Source organism: Sciurus vulgaris (assembly GCF_902686455.1).
Source record: "Sciurus vulgaris genome assembly, chromosome: 2".
In the NCBI taxonomy this organism is placed as follows: Eukaryota; Metazoa; Chordata; class Mammalia; order Rodentia; family Sciuridae; genus Sciurus; species Sciurus vulgaris.
Genome location: NC_136462.1, coordinates 116,759,004 through 116,777,417, shown reverse-complemented (window position 1 = coordinate 116,777,417; position 18,414 = coordinate 116,759,004). Strand labels below are relative to the sequence as shown.

At 49.7% G+C, this 18,414-nt stretch overlaps 1 protein-coding gene across 14 annotated transcripts in view; it reads left to right on the top strand.

Moving 5' to 3' along the window:
* The window catches only part of TLE3 (TLE family member 3, transcriptional corepressor), a 48,272-nt gene that overhangs the window by 14,043 nt on the left and 15,815 nt on the right, over positions 1-18,414 (top strand). For 4 of the 14 annotated variants that reach the window (XM_079129342.1, XM_079129353.1, XM_079129354.1 and 1 more), the window contains exons 5-7: positions 7,241-7,303; positions 8,870-8,944; positions 16,980-17,184. In XM_079129342.1, the coding sequence (XP_078985468.1) occupies positions 7,241-7,303; positions 8,870-8,944; positions 16,980-17,184 (343 nt within the window). Of the gene's footprint in view, positions 1-3,428; positions 3,464-7,240; positions 7,304-8,869; positions 8,975-16,979; positions 17,185-18,414 lie in introns of those variants that run through there. The other 10 variants (XM_079129350.1, XM_079129348.1, XM_079129349.1 and 7 more) reach the window with 5 other exon arrangements.

Genomic DNA, 18,414 nt, shown 5'->3' with positions numbered 1-18,414 from the left:
GCCTCTGTCCTCAAAATGTCATAGCCTTAATTTCATTTGTAGCCCTGTCCTGATGGGGAGACCCCCAAAATTTAATGAGCTGCCTCTGCAAGGGTAATGTGACTTTTACAGCCTGTTGAGGGGCAAAGGGAGATTTGCATAATGTTCCAAGGGGGATTAGGTGGCTGGGGGTTGCCATGGTAACCCCACAGGGATGAATCGAGAATTTTTCCTCCTGGCGGGTGATGGCCAATGGAGTTGGAGGAGGTGGGGGAGGGGCAGGGTTATCTGAGGGGAGGGAGGGGGAGGGGGAGGGGGTTCCTGGGATGAATGGGCAGTGTTGGGGAGGTGTAATCTGAAAAAGCTTTGCCTGTTCTGTCTATACAAGCCAGCTCTTTGAGAGCCATCCCTCCTAAGTGGGGGTGGGAGGCAAGCAGAGTTTAATGTGTTTGGGAACCAAGAAATTAAAGTGAACAAATATTTAAAGATTATTGGATCTTGTTAACAGGAAGCCTGGTGGATGGAAACTGAGAGCCTGAGAAGTGAAAGTCTTAGAGACTCTCGGAGCCGGGAGGGACTTGAGCTGTCATTAGGCCCAGTTCCCTCCTGTGCAGTGAGGCCTGCCTCCATATCTCAGTGTGCCCGTGCACCTGGGGTCTGGTTCATTTTTTGAGAGGCTGCACCCAAATCTGTTTCCTTCGTGCCACTGAAATTGAGGCTCAAACGCTGGCATCCCGAGCGGGGAGTGCCGCCCTCCAGTGGGTGCTGCTGGCCCTCCCAGGGTCTGTGGGTGTGTGAGTCCTTGCCTTTCCCAGTTCCCTCGCACCCCAGAGTTTTGGAGGGAAAGGGAAGGTGTCTCAATCCAGAAGCCCCAGGCCCCCTCTATTCACTGACCCTAGCTGGGGAAGGGTGGGTGTTTCTCCAGCCTGCCATCTCACTCTGTTGGGAAGGGCAGGGGGCTTGGTGCCCAGGGTAGCTATCATGGTTGCCTGGCCAGTGTCCTCTTCCCTCCCCTGGTAGACAGATCCTCAAGAGTCATGATGAGGGCTGGGCCTTGCTTGTCCTCCCAGCATAAAGAATTCGGTAGCCTTCCTTGGAAGCCATAAATATTTAATGACGTTGTAGTTATATATAATTTGATCAATATGTCAGTGCTAAGAGAGCCTTTAAAAAGGAGGCTTGCCTATCATTGAGTGATCTGTGGTGTAAGCAGCCTCTCCAGGACAGGGCATTATCTCCTGAGGCTGCTGAGTGGATCATTTATTTATCCCTTTCTTCCACCACAGAGAGCCTTGGCATGGATGGAAAGGAGCCTGGGAACCCACCCCAGCTTTTGTTGGGAGGTAGCGCCCTTCCCCCTCCCTGGATTTTCCGTCCGATGTCGATAAACACTCACCGATTAGCCCAAGGAGAAATTGCCTGACAAGGAATGTCATCTTTTAGTTAATAATTGAGGGGCTATCAATTTAGAATTGCCTAGGAAATGCAATGAGATATTTTAAGTTAAAATTGTCCAGACACATTATTCTGGAATCTTCCAGTATTTGATGTGGCGCCTGGCTGCTGGGAACATGAGGGCTGGAGCTGCTTCCTGCACAGCCCTTGCTCGCCTCAGTCCCTCCCCATGCCTCTTGACTCTAGTTCACGATGAAGCAGGTTCACTTCAGACACCTCAGGGCAGGACAGGCTCTCCTGAGAGAACCAGGAGAAACCTGATTCAAATTCAGGAACCCCAGAGCTGACTGAGACCTTGCCCCAGACACACAGGGTTCTCGAGGAGTGACCTGAGGCCCCAAGACCAGGTCCAGTCTTCCCAAAGGTTGTCATTTCCACATGGCTCAAGTATAATTGAAGTTTCAAAATAGGCAGGTATCTGTTCCTAATCTCATCTTTCTCACACGTGTCCACACCCACACTACAGTGCTCTTTCCAAGACACTGCCCTGATTCTTTGAGGAAGAAATCCTTCTTCAGAGATGTCACGGGATGCCTAATAGCATCGGATGGATGGCCATTCGCCTGCCTAACAGACATGGAATTACTTCCCACTAAATGAAACTTCTGAAAGAACCCTGCCTGACTGACTGTCTTAGGCTCACCAACCAGCCTTCTTTGTGAGTCGGAGAATCTTGACAGGAGATGCTTAACACTTAGAGATGGGCATTCTGGCCCTTACCTGCAGCCTCTGACAACCCTGCACAGTTCTACTGCTGGTCAAACTAGGATGTTTTATGCTATGAAGACAGGACCTGGGGACCTGGTCCCAGCCAGCCCCCCAGCCAGCCTGGCCTGCTGCCCAGAGTCTGTCCACCGCTCCATGTGGCTTGGTTCCTCCCTGCTTGTCCTTTAAATGCATGCGATGCTGTTTTACAGAGCCTCTGGAAGATGTGATGTGTCACAGAGCAGTTCAAAAGGGTGCGGTATTCTAAACCAGGGCTCCTGGACTTAATAAATTATCTAGTTGTCCTTTCATTCTTCCATTTTGGAGGCATTAAAGCTGGGATGAGGGAGTGATTTGCCAAAAAGTCACACAGCTAGATAGAGGTGGAGCTAGGAGGAGAAGTCAGGTCCCTTCAGTGTGGTGCTGGAGCAAAACATGCTCTTTAAAGTGGCAGGTTTCTCCCTGGCTTTGCTTTTGTTTGGCTGAGGTTAAGATGAAGTGTGCACTTAAGAGTCCACAGGTGCAGATGACTGGGCAGTTTAAAACTAACTAGCAGAGAGACCTTCTTGGTAGAGTGGCTGTCATGGTGGCCATTGACTGTGTTGAACGCAGTCAGCCAAAGGAAGCCAAATGGCCCGGGATGAACTGGGTGCTGACGGGCCCAGTATCAAGTGGTTGCTGAGGGGTGAGAGCCTGCGGCACGCCTGTATAATCCCAGCGGCTGCGGAGCTCAGGCTGTGTCCCCTTACCTCAGTGTCAATGGTCAAGGACCAGCATGGTCTAAGTCACAGCAAATATGGCTGGTAGGGAGATGTACTTTTAGAATGCTCAAGTGCCCTCAGCTGACAGCAAGATGTTCGGAGGTCCTGCGTTAATGAGGAGATGAGCGTGCGAATGGGAACTACTAAGGCGCAGGGAACAGATTGCTCTTTGGGAAATTACACTTGCCCCCCACGATCTCGTTTTCTGTCATTTATTTGTCTAACAATCTCAACAGAGACGCAGGACAGATGTTATTCCCAGCGCCCAGTTGGTAGCACAGATTCTGAATGTAGCGGGACCTCTGTGCCCGTTTGTCTCAGCTGCTGCGTCTGCATCTAGTAGATTAGTTACTTCTGAGGAGCTGTGTTTTCCACCAGTGAAGCCTCTCCTCTTTGAACCACACTTGAAAAGCAACTTTCAAAGGCTGCATCAGCCTCCCCGAATACCTTTTCCCAGAGTGTTCCAAAGAAGCCCTCTCCCCTCCCACCACCTTGCAGGTGCTTCTGAAGACCTGGCTCGCAGCCAGTGGCCTTGTGGCACCAAGATGGACTGAAGGACAGAGGTGAGCCTCCTGGACCTCAGCTGCCTGTTGATAACAGGCTGTGCCCAGTTGCCCAAAAGGAGTCGTCTGATATATGATCTAGTTCCAGTTTGTGATTTGTGCCTTGTCCCCATTGTTGAAGTCATGCGTCTTGATTCTTTTTTCCTCTCCTTTGGAGCTGATGCTTAGAGGTTGTTTGAGTTGGATCAAAGGCTGTTTGGACAGCTGTTCTAATAGGAAATGCTGTCAATCATTAACACCGATGGTCATTTTTTTCTTACAAAAATATTTCTCTGAACCCTCCCCAAATGCTGAAATTGGACTTTTTGGCAGAAAGTCATTTAGTGAAGTTGCTCAGTTGCTGAGCATCAGTTTTCCCATCTGAAGAGTGAAGATTTTAATAAGTGCCTTCCTTTCAGGGTTTTCAGAGCTCACATGCTTCTAACAGTTGGCTCAGTGGACATTTTTCATTATGTGATTATCATTCTTGTTTGAGTGATTGTCTGGCCAACATGCTACTTCCAATTGCTTCCCCTCCCTCAAATATCACACTCAAAAAAAAAAAAAAAAAATACAATTAAGTTGTTCAGTAAAGTTTTCCAGTTCATTCTTTTGACTCATCTGAGTGTGTGGAGGCCATTCTTAAGTTGGGCAGCCTGTGCATATGGGAAAGGTTCAGTTCCTGTTTCTCCTTTTTGGGGGAGAAGAGCATGATATTCAGCAGCAGCTTTGGCAGAGTTATAGCTGGGAGGAGGGGGCTTTGCATGCTTTCTCCACATCCTTCTCTCCTTCACCCCTAAAAAAAAAAGCCCAGGACCAAGGTCAGGGGAGCTCTGCCCTAGTATAAAAGTTCCCCAGATGTAAAGCCACCTCTGCCTTTTCATATGCCCCACCCCGTGCGGGAGTCCTTGCTGCCATGCCAAGTCCCCTCCATGTGTTTGGGCCCCAGGAAAGACAGCCTGAGTGCTGAGGTGAAAGGGTGCTGCTGAGTGGGAACTTGCCCTGGGCAGTCCACAGGGCTCTGAGCAATCCCTTTGTGGGCACCTGCTGGCCTGTGTGCCAGACCTTGAACTGGGCATGTCTGTGTGAAATCCCAATGGATCCCTTTTACTCATAACCAGAGGATGCTGGGCTCTGGATCAGGCTCCATGGGAAGGTCCCACTTGTGGGGAGTGTGTGGCCACATGCTTGCTAAAGATGTGGGGAAGGGAAAGGACAGCCACTTTTTTCCCCCAAGACCCTGATCCTTGACCCATTTGCCAGAGGAAGTAAGCAAAAGTAAGAGTCCTTTTATGATTCTCCCAGGCATTGTGAGTTGGAGTTGCTGAGCCTGTCTTCCTGGCGTGAGGAGGGCAGTAGCCAGAGACCCATGGGGGTGGCTTGCATTGGTCTGACTTGACTGTACTACCTTACTGCATTGTGAAGGATTTGTTCCTTCCACCTGGGCTCCTCCACAGATGCTCCCACTGTGGGGTAGACCCAGGATCAAAGTCTCAAAAAAAAAAAAAAAAAGCATGGTGGCACATACCTATATAATCCCAGCAGCTCTGGAGGCTGAGGCAGGAGGATTTCCAGTTCAAAGCCAGCCTCAGCAACTTAGCGAGGCCCTAAGCAACTTAGCCAGATGCCATCTCAAAATAGGGGATGTAGCTCTGTAGTTAAGCACCCCTGGGATTTAATCCCCAGTACCAAATAAATAACTAAATAAAAATAAATGCATATGGGCTGTTAATATTATTTTTTTGGTCAAACATTTATCAAGCACATACTATATTCCATTTATTAGTATACTATTCATTTGAGGCAAAAGGCCTTGGACAAGTGAACTTTCTAAGCAACAAGACTGTTTTGGTTTTGTTTTTAATGTATTTTTTGTTTTTATTTGGCACATAAACATGTGACAGGTGAGTAAACTTGTTGCTCTGCACAAGTTTAGATTGAGATGGAGGCTGGCTGATTGGTTTCTAGAACTCCTGCCATATACAACCCTAACTATTATGCTCATTCCCTTCCCCAGCTCAGTGGATTTGGGGCAGGAAAAACTAAGCAGAGGTGAGAAAGTACCCTGTTTGGGAGTGAAATTCTTTCTGCTTACCTAGGTTAATCTATACAATAATTACTTAGAAATCTTCTGAGGTTCTTTATGGAATGAATGATAGACACCCCTAGGTAAAGGCCACGGATGCTACTAAAAGTCCTACAGTGCACAAAACAGGTGCACACATCAAGGAATTATCAGGCCCAAAATGTCAACAGCACTGAGGTTAAGAAGGTAGCCATCCTTGTGAGTATGTAACACCTGTGTGCAAATGCAGGGGCCATTGAGTCTGAGCTGGGATGACACTCCCTGCCTCCCACCCCAGGGAGTCTGAAAGCGAGGATCATTAGTGACACAGTTGGTCTGGGGTTTGAGGGACAGTCTTTCATAACAAAGAATTGTTCTACTCCAAATGCCAGAGTGGTGCCTGCTGGGAAACACTGGCTCTGTTCCTGAGGATCTGAGTGTTCCAGGCAAAGAGCTGCCAGCAACATTGCCTGTCCCCACCCTGCTGTTGTGGGCAGCATTCTAGGTTGGAGAGTCTGGCCACCCTGGCTGGCAGCCCCAGGATGCAGGCCTGCAAAAACTCATCAGGTTCTTCAGTCCAAGGCTTGTTCTCACCACAGACTGCAAACGCCTTTAGGCATCCTCCTTAGTGCATGTGAGTGTGTGTGGGGTGTGTGGATGTGTGCTGGAGATTGGTGGGGGCAGTTGACCCCAGGATCTCTACCAAGGCCCAGGGTCTGTTGGGTAGGCCTCAGACAGCATTGTTTTTATTTTAAGTGCACATGGTTTTCTCATCCAGAATCATTTGACATGCAGATGATCACAGATTTTTAAAGGCTGTTGTCATGGTTTTGCCTCTGAAAGATTGCTATGTGCTGATGAAAGCTTTGAAGCTGGCCCTGGGACCTCAGCCCTGGCTGCTCTGGATTCCCAATGAGATGAGGAAAGCAATCCAGAGTTGTCTGTCGGTGGAGGTTCTAGGCCTTCCTGTCTGGATGCAGTTAACCATTTAGCACCACTCGTGATCTGATATCTGGGTTTCACACAGGACTGGAATGCTTGGATGTTTTTCTAAATGTGGTCTGTCATGGGGTTGGGGATGAGACAGCTGATCTGCTTCTCTGTGATCAGCCTGTGTGAGGGGCTGGAAACAAATGGGTCCCCTGTCTGAGCAGCTTTTTAGACAAGGCAGTGCTGTGCCCTATGAAAACTTAATGCTGAGACGCAGGCTCAGTTGCATATTTATGGAAGGGGGTAGGTCTGTGTGTGGGAGAGGAGGCAGTGAAAAGTGGGGAGCAAGGGGAGACCCAGAAAGCCTTGGACCACCATATGTGATGCTGGCTCTAGGGAGCCCTTGGCTCTGTGCTAATCGGGCTTCCCATGTGCCCAGCTCCTCATAGTTTGTGGGCACATTGGACAGAGGAATTCCTTCCTCGCCAAACTGAGTTTCACACTTGCATTGGGTTTTCCTGGGGAACGGGGTGCTGCATGGCTTTGATTTAATCAGGAATCCCACCCAGAGGGTACCAGCTGTGCTCTGCATCAGCACTGTAGACCACCTCTGATAGGGAGCTCCCCAAGATGTAGGCAGCCTGGTTGCTGGGGAGCTGGGAGAGATGGCTCCCTGACGGGAAGGTGGCGAGGGAGGCAAGGAGAGGGGCTGCAGTTGGGGGTTTGCAGTTCCACTTGTGTGTGATATTTTGCTGATGTGATGTGTTTGCTCAAGCTTCTGTGTGGTCTCCTTTCCTTTGCAGACAGAGATTGCGAAGAGACTGAACACAATTTTGGCCCAGATCATGCCCTTCCTGTCACAAGAGGTGAGGCCTCCTTTTATTGTTTCCTCTTGGTCTTTCCAAGTCATCTCGGTGACGACTGGGTCTCACTGTAGCACAGGCTCCCACCCTGTTCAATCCTGTGGACCCAGCTGACACCCAAGTGATTTATGGAGTCTTCTTCAGCCGTTCCAGGGGTGGACGCCACCTCAGAGGGACTCTTTGCTCCTTCTATCATTGCCTGAAGCCCAGGGGATGGGTCCTGACCTGCAAGTGCAGTAGTGATGGACAGCAAGTCCTCTGTCCCATTCAGAGATTATCCTGAGCCTCTGCTTTCTTGTGCTCCATCCCCATATCTGGGAGCAAGCAAGGGTGGCCAGTCAGTGCCAAGGGCCAGACTCTGTGTGGGGAACCAGTACTCAAAGGGGATCTCAGTCCCCAGGTACAGAGTGTCTTCACCAGGGGCATGACCAGCAGGTCACATCACCTTCTAAGCACAGCTTCCATGGGACTGACTGGGAGGCAGCAGCCAGGTTACAGGGCTTACTCGAGAGAAACATCTTCAAGGAGCCTCCTTGGTGCCAGGCAGACAAGTGGGCTGACCTTGGTGGGCCCTTTTCTGCCCAGCAAGGGTAGACCCTATCCTCCAGCCCCCCTCAGTGGCTGGGACCATGTCAGCTTCCTCTTGGACACATGGGTTTCTGAGGCAAAGTGGTGACCAAGAAATGATTGAAATCAGACATGACAACACCTTGGGAGCTTGCAGCTCAGTAGAGGAGATGGCTGCATGTGCGACTGGTACTACCTTAGGGTCAAAGGCGATGAATGAAACAGTTTTTTAATAATAGACTTTATTATTTTTTTTAAAGCAGTTTTAGTTAAGCGGAAAGTAGAGATTTCCCATAGCATCCCCAACATCAGAGTGGTTCATTTGTTAGAATTCCTAAATCTACACCAACTCATCATTACCACTCAGAAGTCCATCATTTTCGTTAGGGTTCATTTCACTACTTTTTCTCTCTAGCTGACCCTTTTTTCTCTCTCTCTTAAGTACATAGGGTAGACTTAAGTACATAAAGGTATATAAACCATTGTGCTGAACCCTTTGAATATGAATCATAGACATACCAACAGTTCACCACTAACTGTTGTAACTGTATCCTAAAAATGGGCACCTTCTCCTGTATGATTACCATGTAGGCCTTGTACTTAGGAAATTAATAATTATTCTGTAATATCATGTAATGTCAAGTTTATATCCAGATTGCATTAAACAAAGGATTCTGTTTTGTTTTCCCTTATTTATTTATTTGTAATATGTGTGGTTGAGGGACATGGTTTACTGAGTCATCTTTGGCACTCATCTTTATTTTAAGCAATTAAAAGTAAGTTAGCACATGCTTGGAAGTTAATATGTGCTCATTTGGAAGGTTTTAAAGAAGAAAGTAAAATTGCCCACCACCTGCCTCCCCTGTGTCCTGGACCTGTTTAGCGGGTTTCCTGTTGTCTCTGGGGGCTGTGTCCCAGGAGGCTCCTCTGGTGCTCTGCAGCCCACCAGCCTACTCCTTGCTTGGCAGCACAGCCACATCTAACCACCTGTGTTCCCTCCAGCACCAGCAGCAGGTGGCTCAGGCAGTGGAGCGCGCCAAGCAGGTCACCATGACAGAGCTGAACGCCATCATCGGGGTACGTGGACTCCCCAATCTGCCTCTCACCGTGTGTATAGCCCTTTTATTCCTCTCATTTACCATAACCAGAGATGGACCCTGACCTTAGCTGGCCTCAAAGAATGGCAGCCCCAGGGCTCCGGCTTCCCTGAGCATCCCAGTGGGATCCATTTGGGACTCTCTTCTAGTGACTTTTAATTCCCTCCAGCCCACAAACTAAAGGAATGCCAGCCATGCCACAGGTCCACTTCTGTTCTCACCTCCAGCCTCCTTGACCCTGACTTCTGGTACCCCTGTCATTGAGAGGGCAGTGACCTGGGGTCACTTCTGAGGCCAGGTTGACTGACCAGTACCAGACCATTGCCTCATGCTTCGCCCTGGGCCTTCTGCCCCTCCTGCAGAGGTCTGCCCTTCTTTGGCCACCTGGGGTCAGAACTGTCTCTGCTGTACTGTTGATGTGCACTGTGCTATGGAACCTGGTTTGGGTTTGCTGTCCCATATGCTGAGTTGCATGGCTGAGTATCATGTGCCCTTGTGAATTCCATCCGGGGCACCTAGACAGACCTTCCTGACCTTCTAGAAGTTCCATTCACCCAGACATAGGGAAAACAAAAGAAACAAAACAAGTACTCTGTGAGGCCCCTGCTATTCTGAGCACTGCACGAAGGGGAAGCCAGGTGTTCCTCTTTAGTGGCTATACCTGGCTCACATTTTTTGTGCATTTCTTGGATTCAGAGAGGAGCTTTCTTCTGCTTGTTTCTTTGATGTGCAGCTAAGGATATTTAAAATAAGCACCTGAGGAACAAGTTTTTTGTTGTTGTTGTTTTTTGTTTTTTCCAGTGACTTTGGGGTGTCCTTATCTACCACTTGTCCCTAAAATGAAGGGAGTAGTGGGATCACTGCTCCCTCACCAACAGACCACTCAGTTGGTATTTCCCAAGGATCTTACTGGAAATACAGATTCCAGGTAACTTGCCCTGGAATTTTCCCATTGATCCTGGGGTGGGTCTGGGAATCTGCTCCTGCTGTTTCTGGAAGCATAGTCTGGTTTGGGAAGCAGGAGACTGATTAGCTGAGGTCCTTTTCGCCCTAGCATTTTCTGGGGCAGTGATTGGTCTTCATTATTTCTCTTTTTGTTCTTATGTGAGGTCATTATTTCAAGGTAGAACTGAAGGCCCTGGGATTTTCTTCTGCATGGTGAGATAAATGGCAATTCCTGGCTTTTCAGTCTGGGGCAGAAAACCGGAGGCCTGAGTTTTAGGCATGGTGCTTCCCTGCATGACCTTGGGCAGGCTTCTTCTCTTCCTGCGCCTCAGTTCTGCATCTGTAAAAGAAGAGGGTGGACCTGCTTATCTCTCTGGGCTTTCCCAACTTCCACCAGGACTTCTGGGAGATCAGAGTGAGCTTGGCAGAGCGATGGTGGTGGACGCTGACCCTTCTTCCATCCTGCCATCTTGCCCCATGATGGTTTCTGAGGTGGTTGGCCTAGGCAGCCCTGTGGGTCTCTCCTCCAGGTGTCAGCACCTGTGTGAACTGCACATGCTGCTGGAGGGGAGGGGAGCATTAGGCTACTTTGACCTCTGCAGTGTTGTGGGGAGAGTAGACCCTCACCGACTGCGTGGGAGGAGCAGAGTGGAGTCAGGAAACAGGAAGAAGAGGAAGGGGTTGGAGCTGAAAAGCAACACCCACTGAGGGGAATATTTTTAAAGTTTTGCGGCATCTCCAGCAATCATCTCTCAGAGGATTCTTCAACTTAAACACTATTGAAATTCAGGACCAGATCATTCTTTGTGGTCCTGGGCATTGTAGGATGCTCAGAAGCATCCTGGACCTGCACCCTTAGGTGTCAGTAGCACCCCCCACACACTTGTGATGTCCACAAATGTCCCTAGACATTGCTTATGTCTGTGGACAAAAGTGATCAAGGACCACTGACCTAGCCTGATGCTGTTGATAAGAGATCTTCAGCAGCCAAGCCAGGCCCAAGACCCAGGGCTCATCACTTGCCAGGTGCAGCTGTAGCTTGTATGACAGGTGTCCTCCTCACCAGCCAGTCACTGCTTCTGCAGTGGTGGTGATGGGGGCGGGGGATGCAAGGGCAGGGCCAGCACTGTGAGTTCCCTGCTCAGATTGCTCCTCCTCCTCCCCCGCTCCCAGGCATCTTCTTAAGGTTTCCAGGCTGAGTTCTTCCACCCCCTACAATGGTGACAGTGGGGTCCCTACTCCCCCTCTGCCTCTCTTTTGGGAATTAAAATCCTCTAAAAAAAATACATATATATGTGTATATGTATATATATTTACATTTGAAGAAAGGAATAAAATTGGGGAAGAGGCACAGCTTGGATTAGCTCCACTTCCTTTAAGTAGTATTTAGGAAGCTACAAGTTAGGTCAAGGCAGCTGGAGGCAGATATTGGAATTCAATTAAAGCGGACGAGTGGGGCCTGTGACCCCCATTTTCAAGGTAATTGCTTCTCAGGCTCTGAGTGAATGCAGCCGTCGCCCTGTCATTAAGCAGGCAGCCGTCTAATCGCCGTGCCTGACAGAGCCTCACCAGGCAGGAATTACGGACAGCTGAGGCATGCTCGCACGGGGGGCCGCGCTTCGCTGCACTCCAGCGAAGGAGGTGGCTAATCTAGTCAGGGAGTCTTTCATCTCCTCCTGGAGGAGTGAGGAGAGCAAGCCGGCAGCTGAGCTGCCCCTAGAAAGTGAGGTGAAGAAGCATGACAAGGGCGTAGGGCCAAGGACTGCCAGAAGGGAAGCATCTGCCCAGCAGGCTGGTCTGGGAGGTAGCAGGGCCTTGGGCTAGTCATAGCATTCCTCCAGGCCTCAGTTTCCCCACTTGTGAAAAGATGGAGGAGGACTGGCAGTTTTCACGTGGCATGTCTGCTCCAGTCAGCTGTTTGTGGCCCTCTTGGCATGGCGTTGAAGGATTGGAGGTCATGAGTCAGTTAAACTCAGAAAGCAGTTAGATATGTCTAGCATGGGCATGGATGTAGCCAGCAGCGTGTTTACCAGGTGGATTAGAGTCTGGGATTTTTTTTTTTTTCCAGTCGAGGCTGGATTTAAGGTCAGGGTGGTATGTGTGGAGAGGAGAAGGAAGGACAGATGGAGGGAGCCAGGCTTGCTGGCCAAACCCACCCACTGCCCTGCTGGACCCCAGGGAATTCATGTCCCCCTGGGATGCAGGCTTTCCATTCAAGGTTTGAAGACCTGTTACTGTTACATGCCCTACTTCTGGGATCCACCTTACTGGGGGATCTTTAGAAGGACAGGATTCCTCAGCATGAGGTGGGAAGTGTGATGCTTGGTCAGCAACTTGTGGGAAGCATTGATCCAAGACCCCATGAGCTGATCAACCATTTCCAGAACCCACTTTTTAGTGTTCTGTGATGGGCCAAGGTCTTTGCACTGGGCAGTGGGGGCATTTAGTTGCTGGTCCACAAATGAATTGGCCTGCTTTTCCTGGGGGGACTTATTAGTGGAAGAGATGCTGTAAAGTGTTGACTTTTTTGTTGTTGTTTGTTTGTTTGTTTTTAAGTGGCGGGGAGGAGAGGGAGGGAGATGGTAGCTTGTTGCAAACTACACAAGTACTGCGTGCGAAGCCCTACCTGAGGTTCTGGCATTTATGGCAAGGATGCTGATGAGCTAGATTCATGTGGTGCGATTTTGCACAGTGGAACGGGATGGCAGAGTCTGTGCCTTCAATCCGTCAGTTTCTTTCAGCCAGGCAGCTGTGCTGGGGAAGGTCCTGCTGGTTTGTGTCCTGGCTTTGGTTGCTGCTGGCTTGGTGGACTTGCTCAGCCCCAGGAGCCATTGCCCTTTTCTGAAGTGGAGATAACAAGGATCATTGTGAGCTCGCAAAGCTCTTCCCAAACCAGAAAGTTGGATTCCATGTGGAACTGTGCTGTCTGCCCACTCAGCTTTGTGAAAAAGAGCAACAGTCAGAGGCCTGAGGCTGTTCTCCCTCCGGTGGGGGTCAGGGGTGTTCACTTTTTGCATTAGGATCCTGCCTTTGCTTCTTCTGGTGGGAGCCCTTGCCCAGTTCGGCTCTGGAAATGCAGTGGTTAGACAACTTCACTAAGTTTGACCAACGTGGTGAACCTCAGAAGTGAAGCATTGCAGCGGCGAGCAAAGGCTACAGCAGGAGGAGCATCACCCAGTTATGGACGCTCTGCAGCAAGGTCTTCCCGTTGCCTCTCCTGTGGGCACCAAAGCTTCTGAGCTCCAGCCACAGTGTCTGATGCAGACGCAGAGAACAGAGGACCCATATATGCCCCAAGAGACATGCAATTTGGTTGTGTTTGTGTTCTGACATGCAGTATTCAAGGTGGGAGATAGAAGCACTAGGAGTGGGCTTGGTTCCAGGCTCTTGGCCCCTTTGTTGGGGCTGGAGGCGGAAAAGGGGAGTCCTCGACATCCTTCATCTTATGGATGGAGAAGTGCCAGAATTGAAGTAATGATAGAAACTGTAGACAGGTGGGCTCAGACTGTGGAGTTGATGCCATTTCTCTACCATGGGGAAGGCTTCCAGTTGAAATACAGTGTCACCTCTCACTCAGACATCACTGTGTTTGAGCATGTTGTCCTCTGAAGCCAGAGGATGTGTTGTAGGGAACAGAATTCAGCCTAAGGATGGCTGTGCCCTATTTGCCTGCAGGGCTGAGGCTGTAACAGAGACGTTGAGTCAAGCGGGTCACTACCAGCTGCGTACTGCCTCACCCTATCAGGGAGAAAACTTTTATTCTGTATTGCAACCAAGACGATTGTTGGCAGACTCTCTGCCTGACGACCGCTGGCATCTGCTCTCTCCCTGAGCAAGAAGATAGCCACACTATCTCCTTATAGAGTGGCTCTTCTGTCCCTGCACCCCGGAGTCTGCTGGACTGGTGCTGACCATGCCTTCAGATCACCCTCAGGAGACCACAGGGTGGTTTCTGGCTCTGCCAAGCAGGTTTCTCTTGTCCTTCAAGATAAGAAAGAAACATTTGCATTTTGCACAGAAGATTCCTTTCCTCTGCTGCAAAGAGAATGCTCCTCCCTGAGGTGCGAAGGCAGAGTAGCATTGTCTTGGTCTTTGGAAGCCCAGCAGCTTTTGTCCCAGGTTTCTGGTGGTTCCCTGGGTCGTGATCTGAGGAAGCAGGATGCCTAACACTGCTGGTGCTCTCTAGCCAACTACCTATTGTAGCTGCCTCGCACTGAACCTCAGGGGCATGGATCTGGGCGGCACTTGATCCCCTTTGGACAGAGCTCTCTGCTGACTGACTTCAGTCTCTCCATTTATATCTTTTCCAACATTTCACTTACTCACCCAGAAAATGTGCCAGGCACTGTTAGAGGTGGCGGGATGGATGAGATAAATGGCCCGTCGTCCTGGAACTCAAAAGGTGCCGAGCCCCATGTAAAGATGACAGAAAGTGGTGGTGTCTGATCCATTCATCAGGTTTGCTAATGGTTGCTTGAACACCTCCTTTGTTTCAACACATAGCGATATGTGTGATTCTTGCCCAGCCTGAAGAGAGGAGCTCCACTTTAATGTCCGTTTGGCAGATGAGGAAACTGAGGCCCAGAGAGGTCCACTGATTTGTCCTAGATCCCTAGATTGCTGATGAAGAATAGAGCTGCAAGTCCATCGTGTGCGGCTCCCAAGTCTGAGCTCAGAGAACCCTCAGAAGGGAGAGATCTGTTCTCACTGGGAAGGTAGAAAGGGTGCCCTGAGGATGTGACATTTAACTGGGTATGGTTGAGCCTGGAAGGTTGGGTAGGAGAGGAGGGCTTAACCTGGTCAAGTGAGAGGGTGTTTGGAACTATTCATCTACTTCTTTCCCCAGATACCTAGCTTCAGTAAGTTCAGCTGCAGACACGAATGCATTGTGTGGAAGGAGTTAGCAGTGTCTGTAGCTAGCAAAGCCACTTTGAAGCCATCTTCTCCCTCCTCTTTCTTATTTCTTCTGCAAGGAGTCTTACTGGCTCTGTACTATGGAAAGTGGATGAAATACCTTAGCCTTTTCTAGTTATTATCAACAGAATTAAAGGGCCTCATAGCAACAAGTTTAAAACCATAGGGTTCCCCTGGAGACTTATTGTAACTTGGTATCTAGATAAGGTTGCATGGTCCCATCACACCAGGGAATACTAAGTAGTCATCCAAAAGGACAAGTTGATTTCTTTGGAACACTTAAATTAAAATCAGATTATCTAGCAATCTGGTTAACAAGAGCCCATTTGTGAAGAAATACATTTCTAGACAAGTAGCAGAATCTTTTAGGGGTGTGTGTGATTTAAGGATAATTAAAAAAAACTTATAAGTTTGTACTCGTTTTTAGTTGTTTCTTACATGAGCATACATTATTTTCAGAATAAGATGTAAAAATGGTGTTTTCTCTGAAAGTTGGTGTGGCTCTGGGTAAGTGCCCATTTGAGAGGAGTCTGAACTCCTTAGCTGGGAGGGTTGATGTCTGCATGGGGCCCTGTGAATCTGGCTCAAAGGCCACCTTTACTCTGTGTCTGCAGTGGTGGTATCTCAGGTAGATCTGGGGTCAGACCATCCTAGGACCAGTGCCCAACAACAGACATCCCAGAGGTGTGCTGCTAGTCCTAAGCAGTGGCCTCTTGGCCTAGGAGCATGGTGGCCTCCATGGCTACCTTAACTTTGGGGTGGAGTTGGGTTGGCAATTTGCATCTTAGTCAGGGGAGAATAGGGACCCTTAACCTTTGAACAAACACATGTAGATCTTCCTCATGTCCTGTTGTATGTTAGCAATTTCCAGAAAGCCATTTCACATTGGTGGGTAAAGCTCCCTGTCTGGAGTGAAATCTTGAAGCTTGGCAGATCTTTGCTCTCTATGGCTCACCTGTCTGTGCCACCCTCCCTCGCCCCCCCGCTCCCAACTCCTCTTGTTTGAAGGATCTTCTTATAACACTTTTAGGACGAGGTTGATGGTTGACTAATTTGAGTCTGAATCCCACTTAGCAGTGGCAGGACTTTTGTCAGTTACTGGCTGCCCCCTCCATCCCCCTAAGCATCCTTTTGCCATCTGTAAAATAAGCACAGCCCCACCACTCCTAAGAGACAGTCCCATCCCTAAGAAATATCGGCATGGTGTAGTATGGCACCTGGCACAGTTTAGGAATGATGTGTGGCATTCTGTCTTTCCACTTGGCTATGGGGGAGGGAGGGAACAAGGAGTCCTGAGGCCCTGGGAACAGAGTCCTGGATTGGAAGTAGGGAGAATGGCTGCTGTTGATGAGAATACCAAGTTGTCAGAGCAGTGGGGAGCCCACTGAGGACTCAGCCAGTGCTAGCTGCTGACCCAGTGCCTGGTGAGCAGTGGTTATGTGCCCCAAGCCCTATAAACATTGTCTTACAGTGATCTTCTGCTTCAGTAAGCGGCTCTTTCCCCACTTAACAGATGAAGAACTTGGAGGTTCAGGGACTTGAAGTTACCTGCCCAAGGCCACATAGTTAGTTGCCAGAGTTGGGTTTCTAATGCAGGTCCGTCTTTTGCTCTGATGTCCAAGGACATCAGCTCTCATTCCACTGGCTGCAAGTTCATCTTGCTCATGGTGCTTCTTTGCTATGGCCTTCCCTCTCCTGGCTCTAAGCCAGGCTTGGAGTGCTTTGGAATTAGGGAGTCTTCCCCAGGATTCAACTGCAGGGTGGGAGGCTCTGGCTGCTGATGTTGAAGGCATGTACGCATGAATTGTGAGCTTAAAAGCAGATTCCCCTCAACTGAGAGGGAGCCCTGATGGCTGTGTGGTTTATAAGTGCATGCATTACTTATCTTTGGCTTGGAAACAAATACTGAGAAGTTCTGTCCTGAAACTGGAGTGTGGGGTTGGGTGGGGTGCTTGAAGACATAAATCTTATATCTAAATTGCAGTTCATTAACAGACTTCCTTTAGTGATACACGCATGTGGACTGAACTGGGGGCAAAGGTTTTGGGGTGGTTTTCCCTCTGCTACCTCCTGATGGTGGAGTGAGGGAGATGGGAAGAGGCAGTCTAAGCCCCCTGCCTTCTGCTCAGCTGTGCTCACCACTAACTTCATTGCAGCAGCAGCAGCTCCAGGCGCAGCACCTCTCCCATGCCACACATGGCCCCCCCGTCCAGCTGCCGCCCCACCCATCAGGCCTCCAGCCTCCTGGGATCCCCCCAGTGACGGGAAGCAGCTCTGGACTGCTGGCACTTGGCGCCCTGGGCAGCCAGGCCCACCTTGCGGTGAAGGATGAGAAGAACCACCATGAACTTGATCATCGAGGTGCGGCTTGAGCTGGGGCTGGGAACGGGATGGAGCTGGGCGGGGTTCCTGTGCCTGCAAACCCCATAGACTGTGGACATGGCAGGTGCTGTCACTCTAGGACTAGGAGTTAGGCAAAGATTTGGAGCGATCTGTTGACTCCCCTGGTGCGTGGAAACCGGCACCCCATTCCTATGCACCTTGCCCAACCCACCTCGTTCCTGGTGTTTGTGTCCTGGCAGGCATCTGACCATGCCTTTGGAGCAGCCCACCCTCCACTGTTCAGCTTACATCTATGCCCCACCTGTCCTTCAAGGGCTAGTCCAGCCCTCTGCCTTCAAGATGTATTCCTGGTCAGACTGGTCAGAATTGTCACCCCAAGACAGCCCTTTGTTGCTGTCCTTTTCTGTATCCCTGGAAATTATTTTGTCCTTACCAAAACCATCCATGCTCTTGAGGACAAGGACCATCTTTCTAGATATTTTTCTAAGCATATAGTCTCACACATGCAGAAGCCTCAGAAAAGGTACCGTCAGTGCTCAAGTAAAGGTTTGTTGGCTGAGCATCTTTAAGTGGAGGTAGCAAGCACATTCCAGCAGGGAGATGATTGGGAAACTGGAACCAGAACTATTTCTTCTAACCTGCACCTAGGCTCTGACCATGAGGACCCAGGAACCTGCGCTGAGTTGGGGCTTGGGAGGGATTCTCAGGTCAGGAAAGGGAAGGGCCTGGCTCCATGGCAGACCCTTCACAAAACTTGTCAGCTCGTGTGCTGTGCCCTTGGGTATTTACAGAGCCACATGGCCAATGCCTTCTGTGTCTTCTGGACCCAGGGAGAGGCAGTGTCACCATCCTGCCTTGCCCCAGGCCACATCCTGGGAACCAGAGGCCAAGTTTTTGTCCCTATAGAATGGTCCTTTTGGCACAGGGAAAGGGGCCTCCACAGCAGACAGGAGAATGGGAGCTACTGCTTAGCTGGGCAAATAATCAGGCTTCAGCTTCCAGGGTCGTCTTGGCAAAGAAACAGAGGACAGCAGTAATTAAAAAAACAAGACAAAAACCACTCCTCAATTCCTTTCTTTTTACCATAATGTTCTCAATTCCCAGATCCCACGGGTGTTTTGCATAGCATGAACCTTCCCAGGCTCGGGACTTTAAGAACCCCAGTCTGCTCAAGAGTAAACTGATGTCCTTCTGGCATCAAGAAGAGCTGGGCCAAAGGCCTCCCCTGGCCCACCCTGGGAACTAAGG